The 26,872-nt window shown below is 41.0% G+C and overlaps 1 protein-coding gene across 5 annotated transcripts in view; it reads left to right on the top strand.

Moving 5' to 3' along the window:
• The first annotated feature begins 738 nt into the window (after positions 1-738).
• The window catches only part of MYO5A (myosin VA), a 201,194-nt gene continuing 175,060 nt past the window's right edge, over positions 739-26,872 (top strand). For 4 of the 5 annotated variants that reach the window (XM_070377911.1, XM_070377910.1, XM_070377909.1 and 1 more), the window contains exon 1: positions 739-1,058. In XM_070377911.1, the coding sequence (XP_070234012.1) occupies positions 1,032-1,058 (27 nt within the window). In that variant the 5' untranslated portion in view covers positions 739-1,031. Of the gene's footprint in view, positions 1,059-2,475; positions 2,582-26,872 lie in introns of those variants that run through there. The other variant, XM_070377908.1, reaches the window with a different exon arrangement.

Below are 26,872 nucleotides of genomic sequence, written 5' to 3'. Positions count from 1 at the left end.
ATTCTTGTGCTTGAAGTGCAAGGATAACAGCGACTAGATAGAGAAAGAGGCTGGGACCAAAGGGTATTGGACCGCTATGCAGGCGCAGGCCTAGGAGCCGAGGCTCCAGGGCTGCCCCATGGCGGCATCTTGGTACCAGGCGCACTTATAGTTTAAAAACCCCCTATGCTTTGGTTTCACGAAACGACCATGTGGCAGATGCTGAAGTAGTCGGGGTGACCATGGTGATTATTTCTCTCAGATTCCCAGTTCTTGCTCACTCCCAGACCTCTAAGGCTAACAAAGCTCTTCTGGAATTCTAGGTTATTCTGTGACCTTCCAAGAAGCCTCTCCCCAAATTCCTTTCTCTACAAATTCTGGGAAGCACAGGAGAAGCAGCCTGCAGAGTCGCAATCATTTACCTGGCCACCCTCAGTGACACAGCTATCGCTTCCCCTCTCGGGGGCTGGGCTATTCTGCACCGTCCTGTACTTGCTTGGGGTCGGGGGCATCCAGGAGGCGACGCGCCCCTGGGAAGGTTGTGCGAGTAGCGGGTGTCCTGGGGCGGGCTTCTGGGCTCTGCAGCGCGGGAGGAGGCGGCGGCGACGCTGGCTGGCAGGCAGATGATGCTCGGGGCCCGCAGCCGTTGGGAGGCAGCGTGAGCCCGAGAGAACCCGAAGCCGCCGCGGTGGCAGCAGCGCCGGAGCGCAGCCTCCTCCCGTTCCCATAATGCACAGGGAGGCGGCGGCGGCAGCATCACTGGCCGCCTGGGTGGCTGTGGCGGCGACCCGGAGGACTCCGGGCACACCGCGCGCGCGCCACTGCTCGCGGCGAGCCCGGGAGTGATGGCGAGCCCCCCGCAGGCCGGCAGCGCCTGAGGCGCCCCGCCCCGCCCCACCCCGCCCCGCCCTGCGCGGCCCGCCCCGCCCGGCCGGGCCCTGCCCTCCTCCCAGCCAGCGGCTGCCGGGGCGCTTCCTAGTTGGCGCGGGCGGCCGCCCAGGCGAGGTGCGGCCTCCGCACAGGCGGGGGGCGTCGGCGCCGCGGGGCCCGCCATGGCCGCGTCCGAGCTCTACACAAAGGTAAGGCGCCCCGCGAGCCGCGCCGTGGGGAGGGGGCCGCGCGACCCGCCGCCGTCGGCTGTCAGGCCAGGGAGGGGCCGGGGCGCGGGGGCCCGGTGAGGCCCCGCCTGCACCACCCCCTTTCCGAGCCTTTCAAAGTCCCGGTGCCTGCCCGCCCGTGGGTCAACCGCAGGGGCGCCTTCCTCGTTCGGGCGTTGATGGTTAAGGCGGCGGGGGCAGCCCTGCCTCGGGGTGCCTCTCTGGTCCCTGCCACGCTTCTGGGCCGGGAGCAGCGCGGGTCTCTAAGTGGAAAGAGGCCCCCTGTGGATTTAGTAGGGCGGGCCTGGGTCAGGATTGCTCAGCTCTCAGTCTTGCTTTAGGAAAAATCCTGGCTGGTGGGAGATGCTAGATCTGGTAGATCTGATCGGTCTCTCCCTGAGGGACACGCGCTTAAAATAACGTCTTGTGTTGGTATGCGGTGCCACTTGAACCGCCAGCCAACCTTTCTGTGAGATTTGGAATCCTGCAAACGGTCGCCAGTCGATTTTCACGTTTAGTTGCCGGGTTTCAGATTGCTTACCCTGGGGTGGAGAGCCCCTGGGGAAGATACGAATAAATGCAAGCTGATTTCACTGGGATGGTGGATACTCATTTGTCGCTGGGAATTTGCAATCTGCGTGTAATCCCTCAGAGCCTTGTTAGGCTCCCTGTCTTCACCAGCCGCTGGGGCGAGCCTTCTCCTTCTGGGTTTAGTTCAAGGGAAGTGGCAGCCTTTCCTTTCTTATACTGATGCCAATATTCTCTGGTGCTGCTGATCTCTGAATGGCATATTTTGGAGAACTTACCTGTCAAGACAGTGTGTGGTGCACTTTGTGACTCTGTGTAGTCATGGCATTTTATACTACCACTCCTGTGTAGGTCAGTGTTTTGTCAGCTATTAATTACCTCCAATGCCAGTTAACAGAATTGCCTTAACTACTCAAGTTTGCATTTGTGTCTTGCATTTCAAATCTACGTTTATGGTCCCAGAATCATTGCTTCCAAATACGACCCAAGCAAGACCAAGTTGCAGCATGTTATAGAAGGAAGAGGTCTGGACCACCCCCCCGCCCCCCACTCCCCGCATCCAGAGACCTTGATTCTTCTAGTCTGGGCCTTTTCACTTACTGTGTGACCTTGGGCAAATCACTTAATCTCTCTGTACTTCAGTGTACTCATCTGTAAATGGAGTTAATTTTACCTGCCCTGCCTCTCACAAGGCTGTTGTGAGTATCAAACTTAATAATGGGATTGCTTTTGTAACCTGTGAATTTCTTTACAAGTATAAGGTATATTTCTTCAAGCATGAAATGAGTTTGCATGAAACATATCCTGGGATCTCTTTGTTTCCAGCTGCAGATTTGAAAACTACACAATTGAAACTTCTCCCTAAACCTGGTCATTCTTAAGGCATTGTGGATTCTAACATATGATTGAATGCAATTGGAAATTGATCTGAATTTACTTCATTAAGAAACACTTATATAAAGCTAACTATGTGTCAGGTACTGTTTTAAGTGCTTTATACATATTAACTCATTTCTTAGAGGTAAGTGCTAAGAAATATCAGTCATTTTCACAAGAAGAGATAGGGTCTATAAATATTCCTCAATTACTTTGTATAGACTCCATTCTTCACTGCCTGAGGAGTCCATCCTTCAGCTGCCTGCCTATTTGTAGCCTGCTTAACAAGACTGGTTGGATAATACGTTTCTCTTGGATTTTGGATCTGTATTCCCAACCACCGCCCCCCCATACCCCCAAATAATTGGCAAGAAAAAAATTTAAAAGATCCTGGGATTTTAAAATTTTTAAGTTTGGGGGCTTTGGTAGTGGCATCATCACAATCTGTTTTAAAATTCACCCTCTAGTCATTGTAAAGACAAACTGGTTTAGGCATCAATAAGGAAGTTGAGCTTAATTGCCTTCTCCTAAATACATTTGTATCTAAGAATAATCTGGTCACTTGGCTTGTTGGCTTATTCTTTTTGTGAGTGGACCTTAGCTTAATGGCAGGCAGAAGTATTAATTGAGCTCCTCCTGAATGCCAGGTACCCTGCGGAATGTTGAGGGGTTCTCACATGAACAAGACACATCCTTTTCCTCAAAGGGCTCACAGCCTGCTTCTTTTATTTTTGGCCCAATTTGAATCTCCAAGGGCATAAATAACCTGCTGTTGCCTCAGCAGCAGGCAGACAGCTGGTATTTATTTGTAGAAGTTAGGGAACAGGTTGGGACATGAGAAGGTTGGAATGAGTCTAGAGATAGAGGCTTACGTAGTGATTATTAGAGGAAGAGGGAAATCATTAGAAGTAATATCAGTGGATAAACACAAGGATTTTTCCCTTGCAGAGGATTATAGGGAAGGAAGTTCTGGGGTAGTCTACAAAGAAAGACATAATAGTGACATGCCATAATTATGATATTCAACATAAAGCAGTTAAATTTGTAAAGTGCCCTTTTAAATAATGTCATTCAGAGCTTAAAGGCAGATTTAGATGTGTGATACAAATCAGCTCCTATTACAGTGAAAGACAAAAGATCGTTCAGTTTATTCTTTTTAGCTACATTGATAATAGTTTTGTCACAGCAATTTAGCAGGGCTTCCTTTTTGTAAATTTTTCCAGCAGTATAAACATTTTCAGGGCAATAGCCTGGTTCCTAGGATACAGCATTTCTGGAAACTAACATTTTGATTAAAGCATGTTTGTTGTTGGTAAAAATAACAGCTTTATTGAGACAGAATTCACACACCATACAATTCACCAATTTAAAATGTACAGCTCAAGGATTTAGTATAACCACACAGTTGTGTGTTGATTTGCTTTTAGATCCACCTGACTTGTTCCTGAAAGAATCACAGGGGGCTGGGACATCTTATTATATCTGGTTTTAAAAATGTTTGCTAGTCATGACTTGCCAGTGGATATCTGAATCATGACATCACCTGTAACTACTTTCAGCAACTTCAAAGGATTCAGCATTTGTGGAACAGGGTTTATTAATTAGACCTGAATGGGTCACCAACAGCAATAAAATGGCATCCCAGTCTTCCTCTCATCAGGTTCCCAGACTCCACAGGCAGCACATAAATGCTGTAGAATAGCCAGCATTACCTCAAGTTTAATTAGGAGTCCCATAGTTTGTCAGGATGCTGAGTTTTCTAACAGTGCAAAAGCTATCTAAACCCCCAACTTGAGAAGCCAAGTAAACTTCCTTAGGTGAAACACCTGTTAGGCCAATAGATTGTATATCTGTAATCTTCCTTTCCCATTGTATTTCTTCATACCTACCAAAGCCACATGGACTAGATATTTTCTGGGATAGTTCCAATTTTATGTTCTATGCCATTGTCCCTTTAAGGCATCAATCCTGGAAATTCTAATATTTTGGTGTTGAAATTGCATTTTTCAGACTGCTTCCAATATCTTAAAGCAGAACAGAAATCTCTGATATTGTGCCCTGATTTGGGGCTTTGGCAAGTATATTCACTTTTCTAAAGTCTCCTGTCAGGCTCCTTCTGTCTATATTTCTTCCTAATGTTCTTTGGCCTGTTAATGGTTGGAAACCTCTGTAGCCTTTTGTTTGTCCAATTCTTCTCCTTTACTAATTCTAATTTCACTTGACATCCAGCTGACAGTTCTGTCTCAATGGCCTGACTTGTACACATTTTATCTTATTATAGTTATTTGTGTATATGTAAGCCACTCCCGCAATACTGTTAACCCCCTGAGATGCTGATCAGGTTTGTTTACCTCCTATAGAGCCTAGCACAATGTCTTCCACATAGTAGGTGCTCATTAAGTATTTGTTAGATGCATGAAAGAATATTTTAACAGGAGAGAAGCAGAAAATAATGGTTTGGGATGATTAGTCCACTTGTAGGACAGAAGCAGAGTACAAAGAAATGGTTAAACAAGTCAGCACATTTTCAGGCATGTTGAACAGGGTGAGTAATAGAGAGGAGAGCTGGGCATCACGGAAACCAAGGAAACTGTTGGAGGAAACAAATGGAAAGTGATGGACATCTGCTAGACTGAGGTACAGGCAGAAGGTGTGAGAGCTCTCTGATGAAGCAGATTCAAGGTAGGAAGGAGAGGGAATAGTGTAAGTTAACACCAGTGGCTCTAGCTTAGAAATTGGAAGTTAATTCTCATGTATGTCGAAGTTTTGCTGACTCTGTGAAACTTGTAAGCTACTCAGAAATACTTCTTTAGACTGCTTGTGCAAAGCAGTCTTGATTTCCTCTTGAAATTTGTTACTGTTTCTTGAAGTGTGACAGTTTGATGTATTGCCCAGTGGCTAAAAGGTTACCAAAAAGTTACAATTTTAATGAGGGTTGTTACTGCCAGATAAATAGTTTATATATTCCTGGTGCTTTTTGAAGTAGGGGGGCATTAGGATGATCTGAATGGGCTTCCAGGGATTTAACTTCAGCTTCCAAAAGGTTGAGATGGGGTGGAGGGGGATAATGTTCCTATTGAGAGTGTGGAAGAGGCAGCAAAATTCATCAGGAGAATCTAGAGGCACATGGCCCACTGGAGGATGGATTGGCTTTGTTTGTCCCCAGTTTAGGTAGTTCTTAACAAAGTATGAGGTATTATCAGAGTATAAACTCCTGGCTGATTTGCGGAATAAGACCTGACCCTAGGTCAAATACCAAGTGGGCAGCCCCACTCCACTCTGACGGGCCTGTCCTGTCCCACAGTGGTTTTCCCAGACTTTCTCCATTTGTCTGCCTGGGAGACTGTCTTCTTCCTTCCCTCTGGCTCCTACCTCTGTGTCTCTGTCTTTCTCTAATCAACTTTATTTATGTATAATTTGCATGTAATAAAATTCATTTTAAGTGCACAGTTTGAGTTTTGATATTCTGTCATGTATCCACCATCACAAACAAGATACAGAACATTTCTGTCACTCTCAGAAGTTCTTAGGTTCTTGGGTTCTTCTCTTCCCCTGCTTATTCAAAGCATTTACTGGAGTTGGCTCACCTGCAGGGGCAGGGGAAAGAGTTGTGTGTTTGTTTGTTTGTTTGTTTTTTCCAAAAATGTATGTTATAGTTCCACTTTGGAGCCCAACTGATACTGATAACGATATAGAGACCCGCACTTCATCGACAGTGGGAGAAGGGAGTAGATGGAAAGGAATTTATATGGTTTATTTAATCTTTCGTTCATTCCTCACCTTTACTGATGGTGTTTGCCTTTGATGCCTTGTTTCCTTAGGTCATTAGTGTGCTAAAATGCCCTTTAGTCAATTCAGCCCTTTAACAGTTCTCTTGCCCCATCGACCTTAGTTGTAATACCTGTCTGGGTTTGTACTGATAGAGATTTGTAACCTTTACAGAAACTTATCCCTGGCTTCTTCACACCATAGACAGCCTCCACATCTCTTTAAGGCCCTTTTCAGTTGAAAGTCTCTTTAACCAGCTTCCATTTGCATTAAATGTCTCCACAGAGGCCTTTTGCCAATCATAGAACTTAGGGATGATGTGATTATGCTTTAATTTCAAAATAATAGCTGCAAACTTGATTGAAATCAAGGGAGAAGTGCGTCATCCACTCCTAAGTGTTCATGAGGAACATTTATCTACCTCATTTGGCCTGAAGTGCCACTGTGTTCATAAATGTGAGCACAGGGCTGGACTGGAGGGAGAGGGGACATAAAAAAAGAAAAGTTTTGTCTCTCTATTCACTCATACAAAAACATGCATTGTGTTGGCCAGGAATCCTGTGTCTATGGTTGGGGTATATTTTTATTTTATTTTATAATTATTTAATAAATATATTCTGAAGGAACTTCAGAATGGGAGAAATAAAATGATCAGGGAAGTGAAGAGGCTTGACAGAATAAAAAGACAGACTCTTCAAAAAGATGAAGGTAAACTGGGAAAATAGTGAATTATTTAACATCAAGATTAGAAGTTTATAACATCAAATCCCAGTTTAGTAAGGATACTTGTTAGAGCTTGAAATAAACAGTCATTTAAAATGAATTTCTAATCTAACCATTGTTTTAGACATATGAGACACATTGTCTCAGGTTATGATATCAGCTAAGATGTAGATAATAGAAAGGGTCTGGCTAATTCATGGATCATAGTTCTGACACATAGACTTTCCAGATCTCTCTTTGATAGTTTATTAGCCAGAACTGTTTTAGTTGGAAGTGATGGAAACCCAACTCAAAGCCAAAAGGGATTTTATTTGCTTAGATGTCCTAAAAGCCTAGGCATGGCTAGATTCAAGACTCAGACATGGTCTCTGGTATTCTCTGTCACTGGCTTTCATGTCAGACTGCTATTTGACATTGGTTTCATCCTCAGGACAGTTCTTTTCTGGATGAAAAAAGTGGTAAGTGGCACCCGCCAACCACATGGTCTAGCTCTGGGCCTGGAAGAAGAGAGCCTGGTGGAGCATTTCTGATTGACCTTGCTTGTGGTCACGTGCCCTCTCCTGACACTGTGCTGAGGAGGTGATGGGGGAGGAAGGCAGTGAGCAGTCCAGTCTTGCTCATCTCAGAGGCCAGAGGGAGGATAGGACGTTGTGATTGATAGTCCCACTCAGACCTTGTGGGGTAGCTGAAAGCTGTTCGCCATCAGAAGGAATGGTGCTAGAGAGACAAAACAATATCCACTATGAATCAGTCACCACAAGTGCCAAAGTGCCTGAGTTCTGCCTCCTGTTCTGATTTTTGAGCAGATGAATGGGAGGGTTTTTGACTGGGAGGATATTGGCTATCTTTCCCCTAGAGAGTAACTTCTAATTAAAAGAAAAGCCTTGGAGAATCCATAACAGCAAATGTTGATAAAGCATATGAAGGGGGATAATTAGGAGTATGAGAGTAATAGATATATACTACTATATATAAAATAGATAAGTAGCAAGAATTTATTGCATAGCATGGAAACTATATTCAGTATCTTATAACAACCTATAATGAAAAATAATCTGGAAAAAAATATAAAATTGAATCACTTTGCTGTACTCTTGAAACTAACATAATATTGTAAATCAACTATACTTCAATTTTTTTGAAGGTAGATGATTTAAAAATTATCTTTTATTCAATCCTAATTAGAAAGTAATTTTGTGTGAGTTTATATAAATCATTTTCTGCATATGTGTGTTTTAAACAAACACTATTGTGTTAGACTAATTTTAAATTAGGCTAGACTAGTTAGAACCTAATTTTTCATCTTACCATACTGGAGTGATTACAATAAGATAATCAGCTATTTCTTTAAGGATACACTGTCTCTTTAAAATTTTTTTATAGCAGTACTTAAAACAACTTTTAAACAAGTTTGATCTCTCTGTGCTCAAGCTGAAAAATATCTTCTAGTTTGCTAAGCATCATGCTCAGGTTGGAAGCAGAACTACTAGAGATATTTTCCATAAAATTAGGAAAAGTACTTCTTAATAGTAATAAATTTGGGTCAAAATCTGGATTAAACTTTCATCGATTTAGAATGTGTATTCGTTAAAATCTTATTTTGGAGATGGGAAGTTAAACCCACTAGAGCTAATATTGTATCTTAACCCAGCCTTCCTGTTGATATTCATTGTTTTCATTCTAACAAAGATTTCTCAGCTTCTGCACTATTCTGTTTTCTGGGGACATGTCCTGTGTGTTGTAGGATACTTAGTGGCATCTCTAACCTTTATCTGCCAGATCCAGTAGCACCCCCCAGCCACCGTTGTGACAACTGATCCATGTTGTCTACAGACATTGCCTAATGTTCCCTAGGGAGCAATCCCTGGTCTCCTGCCCCTGCTTGAGAACCACTGCCCTAGATCTTGAGACCTAGATTAGGGTAGGAAAAGTGGGAAAGAGTTAAAAATAAAAATGGAGATTAATTGGAAAAACTTTTAAAAATTGACTTTTTAGTAATACCTCTTCTGCTTATAGGAATGTTGTATTATAGATAATTCAGAAAATAAAAAAAGCATAAAGGAAAATTTTGTAAAAACAAATTATACCATCCAGAGATTATCATTTTCAACCATTAATTTACTTCTTTAAGTCTTTTATCTATTTATATTAGTATTTTTATGATTTTTAAGCTTAATATATATTGAGATAATTTTTATATTATAAATATTTCTTTATTAAAAAAATTAAAGCAAAAATTTTTAGACTGTGCTGTGCAGCCTGTAGAATCTTAGTTCCCTAACTAGGGATTGAATCCATGTCCCCTACATTGGGAGCTTGGACTTTTAACCACTGGGAGTCCTATAAAATATTCACTAAAAATGTTTTTCATGGCTGCATAATATTCCATCACCCAGGTGTACCATAAATTATTTACCATAATTTATTTTCACTGTGGGCTTCCCTGGTGGTTTTGTTGGTAAAGAACCCACCTGCCAGTATAGGAGACATGAGTTCAAACCCTGGGTTGGAAAGATTCCCCAGAGGAGAAAATGCCACCCACTCCCATATTCTTGTCTGAGAAATCCCATGGATCATTGAACCTGGCAGGCTACAATCCATGGGTTGAAAAGAGCCTGACATGACTTAGTGACTGAACACTACCACCACTACCACCAATTTTCACTGTAAAAAGAAATGTACTATGATGAACATTTGTTGTACATAAATCTTTGCTTGGATTAGTAAGCTTTAGTCAATTTCAGACTCTACATCTCTTTGGCAAGGGTTGGCATTTACGATTTTTCAGGGTAGGGTATTGATATTTATTTCATTTTAAAAATAGCACTTTTTATATATGTTGCTTCAGGGCTAGGATGGCCAGATGTCCCATTTCTGTGAGATGCCTTCTGCCATCCAGTACCTTTATTCTGTTTGGAAAAATCCTCTTAGAGTAGGATATATAAGTTTACTGAAAAAAACTAATCCTTTTGGAAATCTGAACTATCTACTTTTTCCGACAATTTTCCTTATTGTTGTTCTTATTCACTGTTTCTGCTTGATCTTGGGTGAATCTGGGTCAGAAAGCATAATAGAATTAGAAATATTTTTAAAAAGAGAAAAAAACAAACAAACCCATGAAGCTGCTGTCTTAAAGAATAAACAATTACATTGTAACTTGAAAACTACCTGAATATATGTTATTTCCAACAAAATGAATATATGTTACAAGGATATGCTTGTAAACAGCATATCCTTCTAATTAGAGCAAACTACTATTTGTCTGGAGTGGTCAGAGGATGAGTTTTTCTTCAGTGAGCCGTTAAGAACCTGAGAGACCTTCCGCACAACCACCTGGGCTTCCCAGGCGACTCAGTGGTAAAGAGTCTGCCTGCCAGTGCAGGAGACGCAAGAGATGCAGGTTTGACCTCTCGGTTGGGAAGATTCCCTGGAGTAGGAAATGGCAACCCACTCTAGTATTCTTGCCTGGAAAATTCCATGAACAGAGGAGCCTGGAGGGCTACAGTCCATGGGGTTGCAAGAGGTCGGACACCACTGAGTGACTGAGCACACACCTATTTTAAAGCAATTAGGATGGAACAAAACACACCAGTGATAAAGACATCACTGTAAAATGGACTCTTCATACATAGAAGGTGTTTCGGGGTTTGTGAGGCCTGCCGGCATTGCTTGGTATAACAGCCCACTTTAAGGACTGGTAGCCACAAATATGGTTGGAGATTGATTGTATGAAAATTTAGGTATTGAAGACATAGGAAACTTGAGTTGAAGCCTTAGCATCCTTGAAAGTTCTTTGCTCTTCTTCCTCCACTAAAACATAGAAATTTACCTTATTTAGTTTTCATTTGCTTTCTTCTAAAAACTGTGACTTGCATAAATGCATGATTCCAAGGCAGTACAATTAACAAATAATAATGGTGAATATTTACTGAGGCCTTACTATGGACCAGACTGTTCAGAGGACTTTGTTACAACTGTTCCTTCCTTGGCTTCCACCTCTCCCAGTACCTGAAACTCAGGGAGTGTATCATAGCTGTCAAGGCATGAACTCTGCACTTGAATTCTGGTTTGAATCTTGGATTCACTATTCACTATCTCTGTGACCTTAACATTTCTGTGCCTCAATTTCATCATTTTTATAATGGGGATAACAATATTTACTTCATGAGATGGAGTAGCTCTATACAGTCAGCAAAAACAAGACTGGGAGCTGACTGTGGCTCAGATCATGAACTCCTTATTGCCAAATTCAGACTTGAATTGAAGAAAGTAGGGAAATCCACTAGGCCATTCTGGTATGACCTAAACCAAATCCCTTACGATTATACAGTGGAAGTGAGAAATAGATTCAAGGGACTAGATCTGATAGACAGAGTACCTGATGAACTATGGACAGAGGTTCATGACATTGTACAGGAGACAGGGATCAAGACCATCCCCGTGGAAAAGAAATGCAAAAAAGCAAAATGGCTGTCTGAGGAGACCTTATAAATAGCTGTGAAAAGAAGAGAAGCAAAAAGCAAAGGAGTAAAGGAAAGATATACCCATTTGAATGCAGAATTCCAAAGAATAGCAAGGAGAGATAAGAAAGCCTTCCTCAGCTATTAATGAAAAAAAATAGAGGAAAACAATACAATGGGAAAGACTAGAGATCTCTTCAAGAAAATTAGAGATACCAAGGGAACATTTCATGCAAAGATGGGCTCGATAAAGGACAGAAATGGTATGGACCTAACAGAAGCAGAAGATATTAAGAAGAGGTGGCAAGAATACATAGAAGAACTATACAAAAAAGATCTTCATGACCCAGATAACCACGATGGTATGATCACTGACCTCGAGCCAGACATCCTGGAATGTGAAGTCAAGTGGGCCTTTAGAAGCATCACTACGAACAAAGCTAGTGCGGTGATGGAATTCCAGTTGAGCTATTTCAAATTCTGAAAGATGATGCTGTGAAAGTGCTGCACTCAATATGCCAGCAAATTTGGAAAACTCAGCAGTGGCCACAGGACTGGAAAAGGTCAGTTTTCATTCCAATCCCAAAGAAAGGCAATGCCAAAGAATGCTCAAACTACTGCACAATTGCACTCATCTAACACGGTAGTAAAGTAATGCTCAAAATTCTCTAAGCCAGGCTTTAGCAATACGTGAACTGTGAACTTCTGGATGTTCAAGCTGGTTTTAGAAAAGACGGAGGAACCAGAGATCAAATTGCCAACATCCGCTGGATCATTGAAAAGGCAAGAGAGTTCCAGAAAAACGTCTATTTCTGCTTTATTGACTATGCCAAAGCCTTTGTGTGGATCACCATAAACTGTGGAAAATCCTGAAAGAGAAGGGAATACCAGACCACCTGACCTGCCTCTTGAGAAACCTGTATGCAGGTAGGGAAGCAACAGTTAGAACTGGACATGGAACAACAGACTGATTCCAAATAGGAAAAGGAGTACATCAAGGCTGTATATTGTCAGCCTGCTTATTTAACTTCTATGCAGAGTACATCATGAGAAACGCTGGGCTGGAAGAAGCACAAGCTGGAATCAAGATTGCTGGGAGAAATATCAATAACCTCAGATATGCAGATGACACCACCCTTATGGCAGAAGTGAAGAAGAACTAAAGAGCCTGTTGATGAAAGTGAAAGAGGAGAGTGAAAAAGTTGGCTTAAAGCTCAACATTCAGAAAACGAAGATTATGGCATCTGGTCCCATCACTTCATGGCAAATAGATGGGGAAACAGTGGAAACAGTGGCTGATTTTATTTTTCTGGGCTCCAAAATCACTGCAGATGGTGATTGCAGCCATGAAATTAAAAGACACTTACTCCTTGGAAGGAAAGTTATGACCAACCTAGACAGCATATTAAAAAGCAGAGACATTACTTTGCCAACAAAGGTCCATCTAGTCAAGGCCATGATGTTTCCAGTAGTCATGTATGGATGTGAGAGTTGGACTATAAAGAAAGCTGAGTGCTGAAGAATTGATGCTTTTGAACTGTGGTGTTGGAGAAGACTCTTGAGAGTCCCTTGGACTGCAAGGAGATCCAACCAGTCCATCCTAGGAAATCAGTCCTGAACATTCATCAGAAGGACTGATGTTGAAGCTGAAACTCCAATACTTTGGCCACCTGATGCGAAGAGCTGACTCATTTGAAAAGACCCTGATGCTGGGAAAGATTGAAGGCGGGAGGAGAAGGGCATGACAGAGGATGAGATGGTTGAATGGCATCACTGACTCAATAGACATGAGTGTGAGTGAACTCCGGGAGTTGGTGATGGACAGGGAGGCCTGGCCTGCTGCAGTCCATGGGGTCGCAAAGAGTCGGACACGACTGAGCGACTGAACTGAACTAATGCACTTAGAAACGTTAGCAATTATTATTGTTGCTGTTCTGGAGAAGGCGATGGCACCCCACTCCAGTACTCTTGCCTGGAAAATCCCATGGACGGAGGAGCCTGGTAGGCTGCAGTCCATGGGGTCTCAAAGAGTCGGACACGACTCAGCGACTTTACTTTGACTTTTAACTTTCATGCATTGGAGAAGGAAATGGCAACCCACTCCAGTGTTCTTGCCTTGAGAATCCCAGGGACAGGGGAGCCTGGTGGGCTGCCGTCTATGGGGTCGCATAGAGTCAGACACGACTGAAGCAACTTAGCAGCAGCAGTAGCAGCAGCAGTTCAGTTACAGCTGTCTTTCTCCTTTTTGTCATGCTGCTTTGTCTTCTTCATAAGCTCAGCTACCTCTTATTGCCCCTTAGAGACCAGGGCTCCTTGGCTCTGTCCTTGACCTTTCCTTCCTCCCACTGTGGCCTGATCATCTCCTGATGAGTCAGGACCAGCCCTGTGCGGATGACTTCCAAATCTGTTTCTGACCTACTTGCTCTCCCTATAAACAACAGACAACTGCCTTATGGCCATCTTTAGAAGCATCTGAAACCTAAAGTATTTAAAATTGATCTTTTTATCTCCTCCTTCTTCATGCCACTGTACGATACTTAACTTCTCCATTCTAGTTTTCCCATCTTTAGGATAGGATAATAGTAATGCCTGCTTCATAGTTTTTTTTTTTTTTTTTGAGGATTAAATGAGATTGTTAATGCAGAGCACTTACAGGAATCCCTGGTACATATTTAAGAAATTTGACCCACTCTGATTGTTGTTATTTGCATTCTTTATGTGGTGAATAGCATCAACATCTAATTCAAAACTCTAACCAAAAACTTAGAAATTATCTTGACTTTCTCCCTCACCCCCCCACCATTCCCATCCTACTCTAACTGATCAGTTTCCATTTCCTGGTATTATTTTTACTCTGTTTTCATCCTTATTATTATTTCTTTTCTGAATCCCCAGGTAGTGTCCTAAGCAATTTTTGGTCTTACTTCCTGTGATCTGTTTTTCATTGTGCTACCTGAGTGATCTTTATGTAGTGCACACATCTGATCCTATCACTCTCTGTCCTGAAATTCCTCAGTGATATCCCCATTGAATTTTTCCTTGAGAATAAATTTATTGATGTAGCGCTTCCTAAACTTTGGTGTCCATCTGAATCACCTGGTCTCATTCAATTGGAGATTCTGACGAAGATCTGGGGTGGGGGTGGGGGTGGGGCGGAGACAACTAACAACTTCCAGGTGATGCCGGTGTTGCTGGATTGAAGGCCATGCTTCCAGTAGTGAGGCTGTAATGCGCAGGGCTCTTCCTAACTTACCTTCACCCTGGGACCGCCTCGTCGCTCGTGTTTCCCTTGGGGCATTCAGGTCTTCACTTGAAGTCAGGAGCTTTCCAGGTGCCTTCTTGCTGCTTTGGAGCATTCCCCTTGCCTGGTTTTCTCTACTCTTTGTGAGTTAGTTCCCCCAGACCCGGTCCGGCTAAGATGCCCCTGTGTCCTGACACCTACCACGCTGCATTACAGTTGTCTTATCTCCTTGTATATTTCTGAGCATTGTAAGGACAAGGGAGATATCTTGTTTTGATTACAATTTTTATTGAGATATAATTCACATACAATGCAATTCATCTATTTAAAGCATGGAATTCAGTGGTCCTCACCTGTTTTTTGACCCAGCATCTAGACCAAGGCTTGGTCTGGTAACAAGCCCACAATTCAAATAATACATTAATTAAATAACATTAAAGTACCATTGGCAGTTTTTCTCTAAAGCTTCCTCTCCATACCTGTATTTTTGGAATTGAACATTTTAGCATTCATATCATCTTATTTATTCATCAGTAACTCTTCATGAGGCTTTCCTGGTGGCTCAACAGTAAAGAATCCACTTGCAATGCAGGAAACTCAGTTTTGATCCCTGAGCTGGGAAGATCCCCTGAAGAAGGATGGCAACCCACTCTAGTATTTTTGCCTGGGAAATCCCATGGACAGAGGAGCCTGGCAGGCTGCAGTCCATGGAGTCACAAAGAGTCAGAAATGACTTAGCGATTAAACACTATTAACTACTCTTACTGAGCTTCTTCCTCCCAGCCCACACTCCCCTTTTTGGCACCAGGGATGGGATCCACTTGATTTTTCTCTTGGTAAGTTCTGATGTGTTGTTATAAATCACTATCCTTTGTTCTCCGGTGCTTCCAGTTCTGTTTTCAGCTCATGCTGTAACAAGCAGTACTGATCCAAAGCACAGATCTCAACATGCTGCTTTCTTGCTCAAGACCCACCTACTATTAGTATGAACTTATTCCTTAGCCTGACATTCAAGATTTTTTCTAGCTCTAATCTCTTGATTTGGTGTTTTACAACACTGAAGTTCTTAGACTTTCTTAGTTCTTATATGTAGCAATCATCTGAAATACTTTTTAAAATGTAAATTTCTGGGTCTTGCCTCCAGAAATTGATACAGTGATTTTGAGAGTCCCGAGAATCTGTTTTTCACCAGTGTGCCAAAAGAGATTCTGATGCAGGTGGTCTGTGGAAGCCCTCTCTCAGAAGCTGAAGCAACCTTGCTGCTAGAGGCTCTGTTCCAGCTTTACTTGACTCTGTTTTTTGTTCACCATGTTTCCCTCTCGTGTGTGTGTGTGTGTGTGCTCAGTTGCCCAGTTGTGTCTGACTCTGCATGGGCTTTAGCCCACGAGGCTCCTCTGTCCATGGAATTCTCCAGGCAGGAATACTGGAGTGGGTCACCGTTTACTCCTCCAGGGACTCTTCTCGACCCCGGAACGGAGCCTGAGTCCCTGGTCTCTGGCATCGGCGGGAGGATTTTTCACCACTGGCACCAGCTGGGCCACACGTGGTTTCCCTCTTGCCACCTAGTGAAGCTCAGTAAGAGTTGATGGAATTGGAGTATTTGTTGAGTGGTGGTGATGAGTTTTTTTAAATTGTAAGATGACATTACTGTTGACATATTTTCAGCCAATTCCCCGCCCCACCCCCCCACCGCCACCCCGGCTATCCTTAATGTTTTACTTTTAATAGAATATGTGAGAAGACCTGGCACATAGTAGTGACCCAGTAAATCATTTTGCTATTTTTAAAGGCAGCGGGAAAAACTGCCTCACTTATGTTAAAACTTAATTGAAAGTCTTCTGTGGTGAAAGATGTTCCATTACTTTTACTAATAATAGGTGTGAAATAGCATAAGAAATGACTTGCAAAATTACTTTGGGAGCTTATTTATTTATAATTTTTAAAATTTGAATTAAAAAAATTTTATGGGAGCTTTTTAAAAAATATAACAAAAAAAACTGTGAAAATAATGAATGTTTAGTGCAGAACCTTTGAAAATTCAGAAATACAAAAGAAAAAAATTGCATGTAATCCCACTGTCCTAGATGCTTTTAATAGTTGATGTAAGTATAGTGGAGTTTTCTTGTGTATGTATATTTTCTTTAGCAAAACAGTTTATTTTGTGCAGACTATTTTGTAGCAAGATTTTTTTCCTCTAAAGAGTATATTTTAAACATTTTCCTCTACCAATACTGTTTTGATCTCCTTAGAGATCAATCCTAAAGGAAATCAACCCTGAATATTCATTGGAAGGACTGATGCTAAAGCTGAAGTTCCAACACTTTGGCCACCTGATACGAAGAGCCGACTTATTGGAAAAGACCCTAACGCTGGGAAAAACTGAAGGCAGGAGGAGAAGGGGATGACAGAGGACAAGATGGTTGGATGGCATCACTGACTCAATGGACATGAGTTTGAGCAAGCTCCAGGAGATGGTGAAGGACAGGGAAGCCTGGCGTGTTGCAGTCCATGGGATTGCAAAGAGCAACTGAACAACAGCAACAATACCAATGCATATTCTCAAATACTGTGTTTTTTAATGCTTCCAAGTAATATGTTGCATGAATTAGTCATATTATTCAACCAATCCCCTATGATAACTATGTCCAATTTTTTGACAGTTTAACTAAAGAGAATCAAAAGCCTTTGTGTGTTCCTTTAAAAAGAAACTAATTGTAGTTGTCAGTGAATCATCTGACTATAATTATAGAACATCCCATTTTTCTACAATAACAATATTGGTGCAAAAACTTGATTATCGTATCAATGTTAAGAAGATTAATCCAGTTAGAGCTTAGAAGGACTAAAAAAAAAAAATGCAAGAGTATCAAAGCACTCAGGAATAAATCCTTAAATACAACTACATATTTGGTATATTAGAGTGTCAGCCACAACAACCTGCTAGAAGGAAATTCTCCAGACTAGAGAGTTAGATAGATCAAGGTTATTGATCAGCGTGCCAGGGGAATGAAGCAGTAGGTTAGCTCCAGCCTGAGAGGACAGTGGGTCTCTTCCTTCTCCAGGATTTTGGAAATCATATAGTGGGATAAGTTGTGTTGAAGTCAACACATTTCTGTACCTGCCTATTCTTGTTAGTCGAGGAGACTATCCCTGACTAATTAAAGCCATTTGAAATTTGCCAAGCTCTTGCATCCATATTTAATGACGGGACAGCCTGGTTGCTCAGAATATGTTGGATTTAGAAATAAAAAGTTGACTTAGGCTAAAGGGAAAAGAGTTATACAGCAGAGACAGTTATTAAAAAAAACAAAAAAAACAAATCACATTTACTAAGTAACTTGGGAAATAATCTCTGAGGCATAAGATCTTGAAAAGTCTGAAAAGGAGTCTTTTTGTTAATGTATTTCAAATAGACCCCCTTGGTTTACAAATATTTTCTTATGATTTGCTTCCAACTGAAATGTGTTGGGAAACTGGGCAAGGGTTCTTAGGGGCCAGCTTCTTCAGAAGACATTGAGTCCCTCTAGGGCAGAAGTGGTACCTCTTTGGGTCCAATTATTTTCTGAGTCGGTGTCAAGAACAATGCCTTATATTTAAGAAAGTTGGAATACTCTGTGGACCATGCAAAGTTGCCTCTCGGTTATTGCCCAACGGAGTCTTGCAGGTCCAGTTTGTCCCTTGAAGCCAGGGCTCCCACTATGGTGTGTTTAATAAAGTGAAAGTGAAAGTCACTCAGTCATGTCTGACTCTGCAACCCCATAGGCTATACAATCCATGGAATTTTCCAGGCCAGAATACTGGAGTGGGTAGCCTATTTCTTCTCCAGCGGATCTTCCCAACCCAGGGATTGAACCAGGGTCTCCTACATTGCAGGCAGATTCTTTACCAGCTGAGCTATCAGGGAAGCCCCATGTTTAATAAGGATGTGGACAAAACATGCAGAGTGCAATTTAACTGGTTAAAGTAAGGATTGGGGTGTGTCATCTGAGTTTATGAAAACCTACATGGTGGGGTCATTTAGAAGAACATGCTGCTAAGTCACTTCAGTCGTGTCTGACTCCGTGGGAACCCATAGACAGCAGCCTACTACGCTTCCCCGTCCCTGGGATTCTCCAGGCAAGAACACTGGAGGGGATTGCCATTTCCTTCTCCAGTGCATGAAAGTGAAAAGTGAAAGTGAAGTCCCTCAGTCGTGTCTGACTCTGTGCAACCCCATGGACTGCAGCCTAGCAGGCTCCTCTGTCCATGGGATTTTCCAGGCAAGAGTACTGGAGTGGGGTGCCATTGCCTTCTCCGTTAGAAGAACATAGTACCAGTTTAAAAAATCTCTAAGAGTCCACTGTAATCTATATCATTCTGTATATTAAACCTAGATTCTTAAAATAATGTTTTTCTTAACGTTAAACATCTCCCGTATTCTAATTTGGGCTGCATATCTGTTGGTTATTTTTCAGGATTTTCTAAGGTAACTATTATAGGCTGGTGAAATTTAATAAGTCTGAATGGGTAGAGGCCAAATTAATTGTTATAAAATATATATGGGTAAAATAGTGCCACTACACATGATTCCAGCTTGCAAATTTCTTCTTTTGGGTGGCAATTAAGATTTTGTAAGTCTGAAATTATATAGTTTGATTTTATTCAGAATGTGGTCAATATATAGACACAAAGTCACAGTCAGAGCACCAGAACTACCTCTGTGCATGCTGTTCACTTTAGTCAGTTTAATTCCTTAAGTAGCCAGTTGTCCTTTGGTTTTCATTCTTCACTGTCACAGCACAGTGACATCAGATGCAGCTGGAGCTTAAAGAAGGGTTGTGTTAATTAATTCCAGTGAAACAAAAACTGCCTTAAATAATTAATGGAGTACAGTCTCATTAAAAGACTTTAGAACTTTTTTTTTCCCAAGGACTAGAGAAGGAGAATGGCACAGATTGTTCACTTGAGACCATTTTAAGCTATTGATGCATCTTACAGTCCTCATCTAGTGGTTCTGATTTCAACATGAATCATTCAGGCCGTGTAGTTATTTTCTCTTGAGGCTCTCTCTTTGCCTTCAGTGACAGTTTTCAAGGAAGAAGTTCATGAACTTAGGCTTTGTTACAATCTAAAAATGGCTTCTATTTTATCATTTTATTTATAGCTGTCATATTTTAGTTTAAATACTGTTGACCTAGCAAGCAAACATTTGTGTGTACAAGTAGGGTGGCAAATACCAGGTCAGGTTGCCTGCTGGGTTATTGGAGAGAAGAAGAGACTATGTATGTTCCCATCATTGTTTCTGTCAGCTGATCTTGCTATTATAAGGTTCTTTTTTTTTTTGTCTTCCAAATAGTTAAGGAAAGTGGGATTATTGGACTGAGAAAGCCTGAATTAGGGAAAACCAGGTTGTGAAATAAGTAGGAAGATCTTTTTCCCATGTGATTAAATTATCTTGGTTTTCCAACTCAACGTTTTATAATCAGTAGAAGCTTGCATTCTGTGACCTATCCTTTGAGGACACTGCCTTTTAGCAAACTAGAAAGTTTAATCTACTTTTAGGTTTAATAATAGTTAAAAGGGGGCTTCCCTGGTGGCTCAGAGGATAAAGCGTCTGCCTGCAGTGCAGGAGACCTGGGTTCGATCCCCGGGTTGGGAAGATCCCCTGGAGAAGGAAATGGCAACCCACTCCAGTACTCTCCCCGGCAAAATTCCACAGATGCAGGAGCCTGGTAGGCTACGGTGGGATTGCAGTGATCCCGCATGACTGAACAACTTCACTTCTTAATAGTTAAAAGGGGAATAAAAGGAAATTAACACATAACATGTAGTTTACAGTTTTTTTCTTTAACAGATAAAAAAGGTTTGTTGTGTTGTTGAAAACATGTTCAAAAGAGAATGGACTTATAGATGCAACAGGGGAAGAAGAGGGTAGGACAAGTTGAGAAACTTGCATTGACATATACACATTTTGCTCTTGTTCAGTTATTAAGTTGTGTTTGACTATGTGACCCTGTGCACTGTAGCACGCCAGGCTTTACACTATCATGTGTAAGACAGATAGCTAGTGGAATGCTACTATATAACACAGGGAGCTCAGCCTAGTGCTCTGTGACAACCTAGAGGGATGGGATGGGAGAAGGGAGGGAGGCTTAAGAAGGAGGGGATATATGTATAATTATGGCTGATTCACATTGTATGGCAGAAACCAACACAACAGTGTAAAGCAATTATCCTCCAATTAAAAAAATTCTTTTAAGATTTTATGTATGTTCCAAAGCTACATTTTTGGTAGCATAATAATGAAGATATAAAGAAAAATATGCGTAAACATATATATATATATCATAAAAATGTATTTTTAAAAAGACTGAAAAGGATGGTTTGAGACTGGGAGATTTGGGTATGATTGCCCACATATGTGTTACCATGTGTGGGGCAGACAGGGTTATGTCTGGGAAGGGAACCACCTCAGTAACTCAAGGAACCAATGACTTGCTTACAAATAATATTGGCCCTTGTGCTGTAGAGATGGTACACTCAGAGTAGATGAAACAGAGGAGGGGTCAGAACAAACAGGGCTAATAGAGATATATAGTTCTGTTTTACTTTTGTTTGTATGCTGTATTGCGATATCTTTTTTTGGTTGTTGTTTTGTTAGGTTAGTTGTAATTTTTATCTAAGCTTCTCAAACTAGCTATAGAACATTTGGATTATTTGTCTAGGTTTTGGAAAGGCGTGATATGATTGAAACAGCTCTGCCACTTTAGGATTTGTGTGAATCAGATACACTATGAAAAGGAAGTACAGAAAAGACTATTTAAGTATATAAACAAGAGTTAAGCTTTATAAATCTGGATGCATTGAATAACAAATACATAAAATGAATGGGAAATACTGAGAACAAATAAGGTAACAGTAACGTGACATGTTTAGCAGTATGGTGTCCAGTATGAGGTTGGGTTTCTTCCAGTGTGACCATAGACAGTGCAGGTCCTCACTCGCAGGGCAGCTCGGAGGCGTCGTATGTAAGCATGGATGTAAAGCCTTAGCCCAGCACTTGTTGCATCGTGTTGTTGTTGTTCAGTCACCCAGTTGTGTCCAATATTTTGGGACCCCATGGACCGCAGCACGCCAGGTCTCCCTGTCCCTCACCATCTCCCGAAGCTTGGGCTTCCCTGGTGGCTCAGATGGTGCCTCATAACGGAGTCCATAATGTTAACTTTTCAGCTGATTTTATTGGCTTATGTATTTTAAATGATTTGTAAAAATTCATTTCCTTAAAAGAGAAATCATAACTCTAGATAGTTCTCTACTTACCATATTCTTAAAGCTTCTCGACGGTTTCAGACATGAGTTATATACACTAATACAATTCTCCCTTCATTCTAGATGGTGTTTGACTAGAAATACTCTTTCAGTTATGTCTACAATTCAACATTGTCAGCATCTGACATAGCTGTAGCTTTCATCGCAGCCCCTTTATTAATGTTTCCTTCATCAGCATTCTCAACCTTTTTTTTTCCACCAGAAAAAGGAACTTATTCTAAACCAGGGCTCTTGCAGGTCCTGCACCCAGCTGTAATTAACCAATATAACTAGCACTTTATGAATTATATAGACATGTGTCATAAGCGTAAATTTCAAAATAATAATGGTTAAATTTAAAAAACTAGACCCATTTCTATTTTTCTTGCTAATATAAAGGATTGAAAGCCAGATATTCCTTTTTCTAACTTTCGTTATAGTTAGAGCTAGCTGTGTGGTTCAGTTTTGGTCAATGTGATATAACAAGAAATCTTCTAGAGGACCTCTATGGGGTGGGAGTGGGTGGAAATTGCTTTTCAGATAAAAGGAACAGAAGCAGAAGAATGGTTTGGCTGCATATCTTCTTTCTTTCATTCATAAGTGTGGAATATAATGTACAGAGTTGTGGCAGCAAAATTGCAGTCGTGAGATAACAAGGTGGGAATGGAAAGTTAACAAGCGGAAGGGTAGAGCAGAAAGATAAAGAGTCTGGGTTCTCAGTGATATTTCTGAGCTCGCAGAAGAACTCTGAGGTAGCCTTCCCTGGACTTCTTGTTCATACATTATTAGAGTCCTAGTAGTTTAAGCTATTTAGTCAGACTTTTCTGTTCCTTGCAGCTGAAAGTATTCCTAACTTAAACAAGATATAGCAACTTTAATGTGAATAAAATTAATATAAATTTGTGAGTTTTTGACAATTTGTACAGTGATATTTATGCACAAATAACATGGGAATATGACAGAATCCATGAACAGAAGGGTGAATTCTAGTCACACTTTTGACATTGCAAAATATGAGCAGTAATGTGAAATAAATTAGCCGTAGTCATAATTTATAGGTATTCTGGCCGCTTTGTGAGTCCTTTCCCATATTACCTATGACTTTTTAAAGTCTTGCTTTCCTTGGGCTTTGCGATGTGAACATGACAGATGCAGGGACTGGAGGTTCAATAATAAGGGAACAGCTGGATATGAGAGAACATAAATGGGTGGAAGACATCAATTAAAAGATGAATGTGTATAGACCATACCAGTCTTCCAGCCACGGTTGTCCCCAGGCTATCCTGGAGCTCAATGTTCTGAATTCCAATGGGGGAGGAAGGGAACAAGATATTAAAAAGGCAAAGAAGCAACAGCAGCAGCCATTGAAGCCTGGAAGAATTCCTGGCAGATATTAAAAGTTCCTTCAACTTTGAGATTCATTTCCACTTGGTCTCTCGATCCTTATGTGAAGTTTATGGTGAAGCCATACCAACCATGTGCTTAATTTGATCCTTTCAGATTTTCTAATGGTGTTAAGATGTTTGGTAAGTTTGTCCATTCGGTATGAAACTTTAGAGGTAGGCAAAGAAAGGGGTACAGGTGGGAAAATATAGAGAACTCTTGAGGAGAAGAGTAGTTAGAAAATTAAGAAAATTTGACCATATCATGAGATGAACACGATGGTAACATTTTTCACTGAGGAACTGCTCTCACTTTAAATATTGTCCTTTGCTGAGACTCCCAAGGAAATGCCTCTTTTGAGCATCTTTTAAAAGTTAATCATAAAGGAAGACTAGTTTTTTGTGTAAAGAAATAAACGAAAATATTTTTTTCCAGTGGCACAAAGAAAGAATTATACTTTAAATGGAGCCTGGCACTTGCAAACTCCTATACATGTTCATTTGCTGGTCATCGAGCTTGACAGCCTCTCTGTTCTCTCACTATATGTTTGGGTCATGACTGGCCTTACTGATCATGCGTTTCTGTAGATGAAGCCTTGTTTCTGGTACAGAGTGAGTGAGTGAGTGATAGTTGCTCAGTCTTGTCCGACTCTTTGTGACCCCATGGACTTTAGCCTGCCCCAGGCTCCTCTGTCCGTGGAATTCTCCAGGCAAGAATACTGGAGTGGGTTTGTAAAAGCACTCACTGTAGGCAGATGTTGAAGGGCTGCAACTGCAGCACTATTAGATTTAGATCTTATGTATGAGTGATACAGTGTGATCACAGGCTCCACTTTCCATTTCCTCCTCACTCTGTTCTTAATAGACTCTTAAGTGCTTTTGATCTTATTAGAGTCTATTTGTCTTGTGAATTTTTTAAAATTCACTTTTTGTTTACATATATGGATACTTTCTTGACTGCTATTAAAAAGGTAATTAACATTTCCTAATGATATGGATGGATGTCCAGGATATATTATTAAGTAAGAAAAACCAAATTGTAGTCTGTATATATGTGTGTGCACATATGCCTGTGTTCTGGAAGAATTTGTACTAACCTGTTTAAACAGGTTATTTCTAGAGGTATGATTATGGGAGACCTTTGCTTTTTAATTTATCTATTTCTATAATATTTGGATTTTTATAATCAGCATACTTTTTTGTAATCAGAAAAAAATAAATATTTTCTCTAAGTAGTGGAAATGAAGATGTTTCATAGAAACTTTTTTTCGAGTTAAGAAAAGTTTCTTGACAGTGTATACATGCGTATATATTAATATACATAATATATTAAAATAATTTATAATATATCTGACATGTTTGATGCTTTCAGAACTGAGAAGTCTCACTCCTTATACTTTTTAAGCCTTGGGATGAGCATCTTGGATTAGGCATGAACTAAGAACATTTTTTAGGGAATAGGGGAAAAAGAGGAAGGCTGCCTGTTCAATGTGACTTGAAGAATTCTGAGAGATGCTACAAATAAAGGAAAATCCATAAAGATCTCCCACAGCTCAACAACAAACAATCTGATTTTAAAATGGCCATATGACTTGAATAGACATTTCTCCACAGATGTACAAGTGGCTAGTAAGCCCATGAAAAGATGTTCAGTGTCATTCATTAATCATCAGGGAAATACAAATCAAAACCACAATGAGACACCACCTCACACTTGCCGGGATGCCTACTCTCAAAAAACGGAAAATAAAAGAACAAGTGTTGGAGAGGATGTGGAGAAACTGGAACACTTTACACTGTTGGTGAGGATATAGAATCGTGTGTCCACTGTGGAAAGCTGTAAGACAGTTGCTCAAAAAGTTAGCATAGAATTGCCATCCAATCCAGCAATTCTGCTCATGGGTTTATACCCAAAGAATTGAAAGCAGGGTCTAACAGAGATATTTGTACACCTATATCCAACCACCGCCACCATATTCCTGGCAACATTATTCATGATATCCAAAATGTGACACTCCAAGTGTCCAGCAACAGATAGTTGTGTGTGTGTGTATATATACACAGACACACACAACAGAACATTATTCAGCCTTAAAAAGGAAAGAAATTCTGACACAAGTTATAATGCAGATGAACCTTGAGGGTATTAGACCAAAAATAAATAAATCAGTTACAAAGTGATAAATACTATATGATTCCACTTATATGAGGTATGAGGAGTCAAATTAATAGAGACAAAGTAAAATGGTGGTTGACAGCACTGAGGGAAAGGAGGAATGGAGAGTTACTGTTTAATAGGCACAGAATTTCAGTTTTGGTAGATGAAAAAGTTGTGTGAATGGATGGTAGTGATGGTATCACAACAATGCGAATGCACATAATACTATTGAACTGTATATTTTCAAATGGTGAAGATGGTAAATTTTACATTATGTGTACTTTACTCCACCCAAAAATAATAATACTGCTGCTACTGCTAAGTCACTTCAGTCGTGTCCGACTCTGTGCGACCCCATAGACAGCAGCCCACCAGGCTCCCCTTGTCCCTGGGATTCTCCAGGCAAGAACACTGGAGTGGGTTGCCATTTCCTTCTCCAATGCATGAAAGAGAAAAGTGAAAGTGAAGTCGCTCAGTCGTGTCCAACTCTTAGCGACCCCATGGACTGCAGCCTACCAGGCTCCTCCGTCTATGGGATTTTCCACGCAAGAGTACTGGAGTGGGGTGCCATTGCCTTCTAGTAAATAAAACTTGTTAATGCTTCAGAATCTTCTCTTCTAATAATATTCTTAGGTATTCTCTTTGCGAGTTGTTCTTTTATGAGCATAAATATTTACGATGTCTTATTGTGAGCAAGTATCAGTCCTTTCTTTAGTGATAATGAGACAGGTAGTAGGAGGACATATCTGGAGCTAGGGTTGAAGGTAAAAGGGCAAAAGTGAAAGTGAAAGTGTTAATTGCTGAGTTGTGTCCAACTTTTTCAGTTCAGTTCGGTCGCTCAGTCGTGTCCGACTCTTTGCAACCCCATGGACTGCAGCATGCCAGGCCTCCCTGTCCATCACCAACTCCCGGAGTTCACTCAAACTCATGTCCATTGAGTGGGTGATGCCATCCAGCCATCTCATCCTCTGTCATTCCCTTCTCCCACTTGCAATCTTTCCCAGCATCAGGGTCTTTTCCAGTCAGTCAGTTCTTTGCATCAGGTTGCCAAAGTATTGGAGTTTCAGCTTCAACATTAGTCCTTCCAATGAATATTCAGGACAGATTTCCTTTAGGATGGACTCTCAAGAGTCTTCTGCAACACCACAGTTCAAAGCATTAATTATTTGGCACTCAGCTTTCTTTATAGTCCAAATGTCACATCCATACATGACCACTGGATAAACCATAGCCTTGACTAGATGGACCTTTGTTGGCAAAGTAATGCCTCTGTTTTTTAATATACCATCTAGGTTGGTCATAACTTTCCTTCCAAGGAGTAAGCGTCTTTTTATTTCATGGCTGCTGTCACCATCTGCAGTGATTCTGGAGCC

The sequence above is a fragment of the Bos mutus genome, chromosome 10 (genome assembly GCF_027580195.1).
Source record: "Bos mutus isolate GX-2022 chromosome 10, NWIPB_WYAK_1.1, whole genome shotgun sequence".
NCBI lineage: Eukaryota > Metazoa > Chordata > Mammalia > Artiodactyla > Bovidae > Bos > Bos mutus.
Note: the sequence above shows the minus strand (reverse complement) of the source record. Positions and strands in the feature narration are given on the sequence as shown.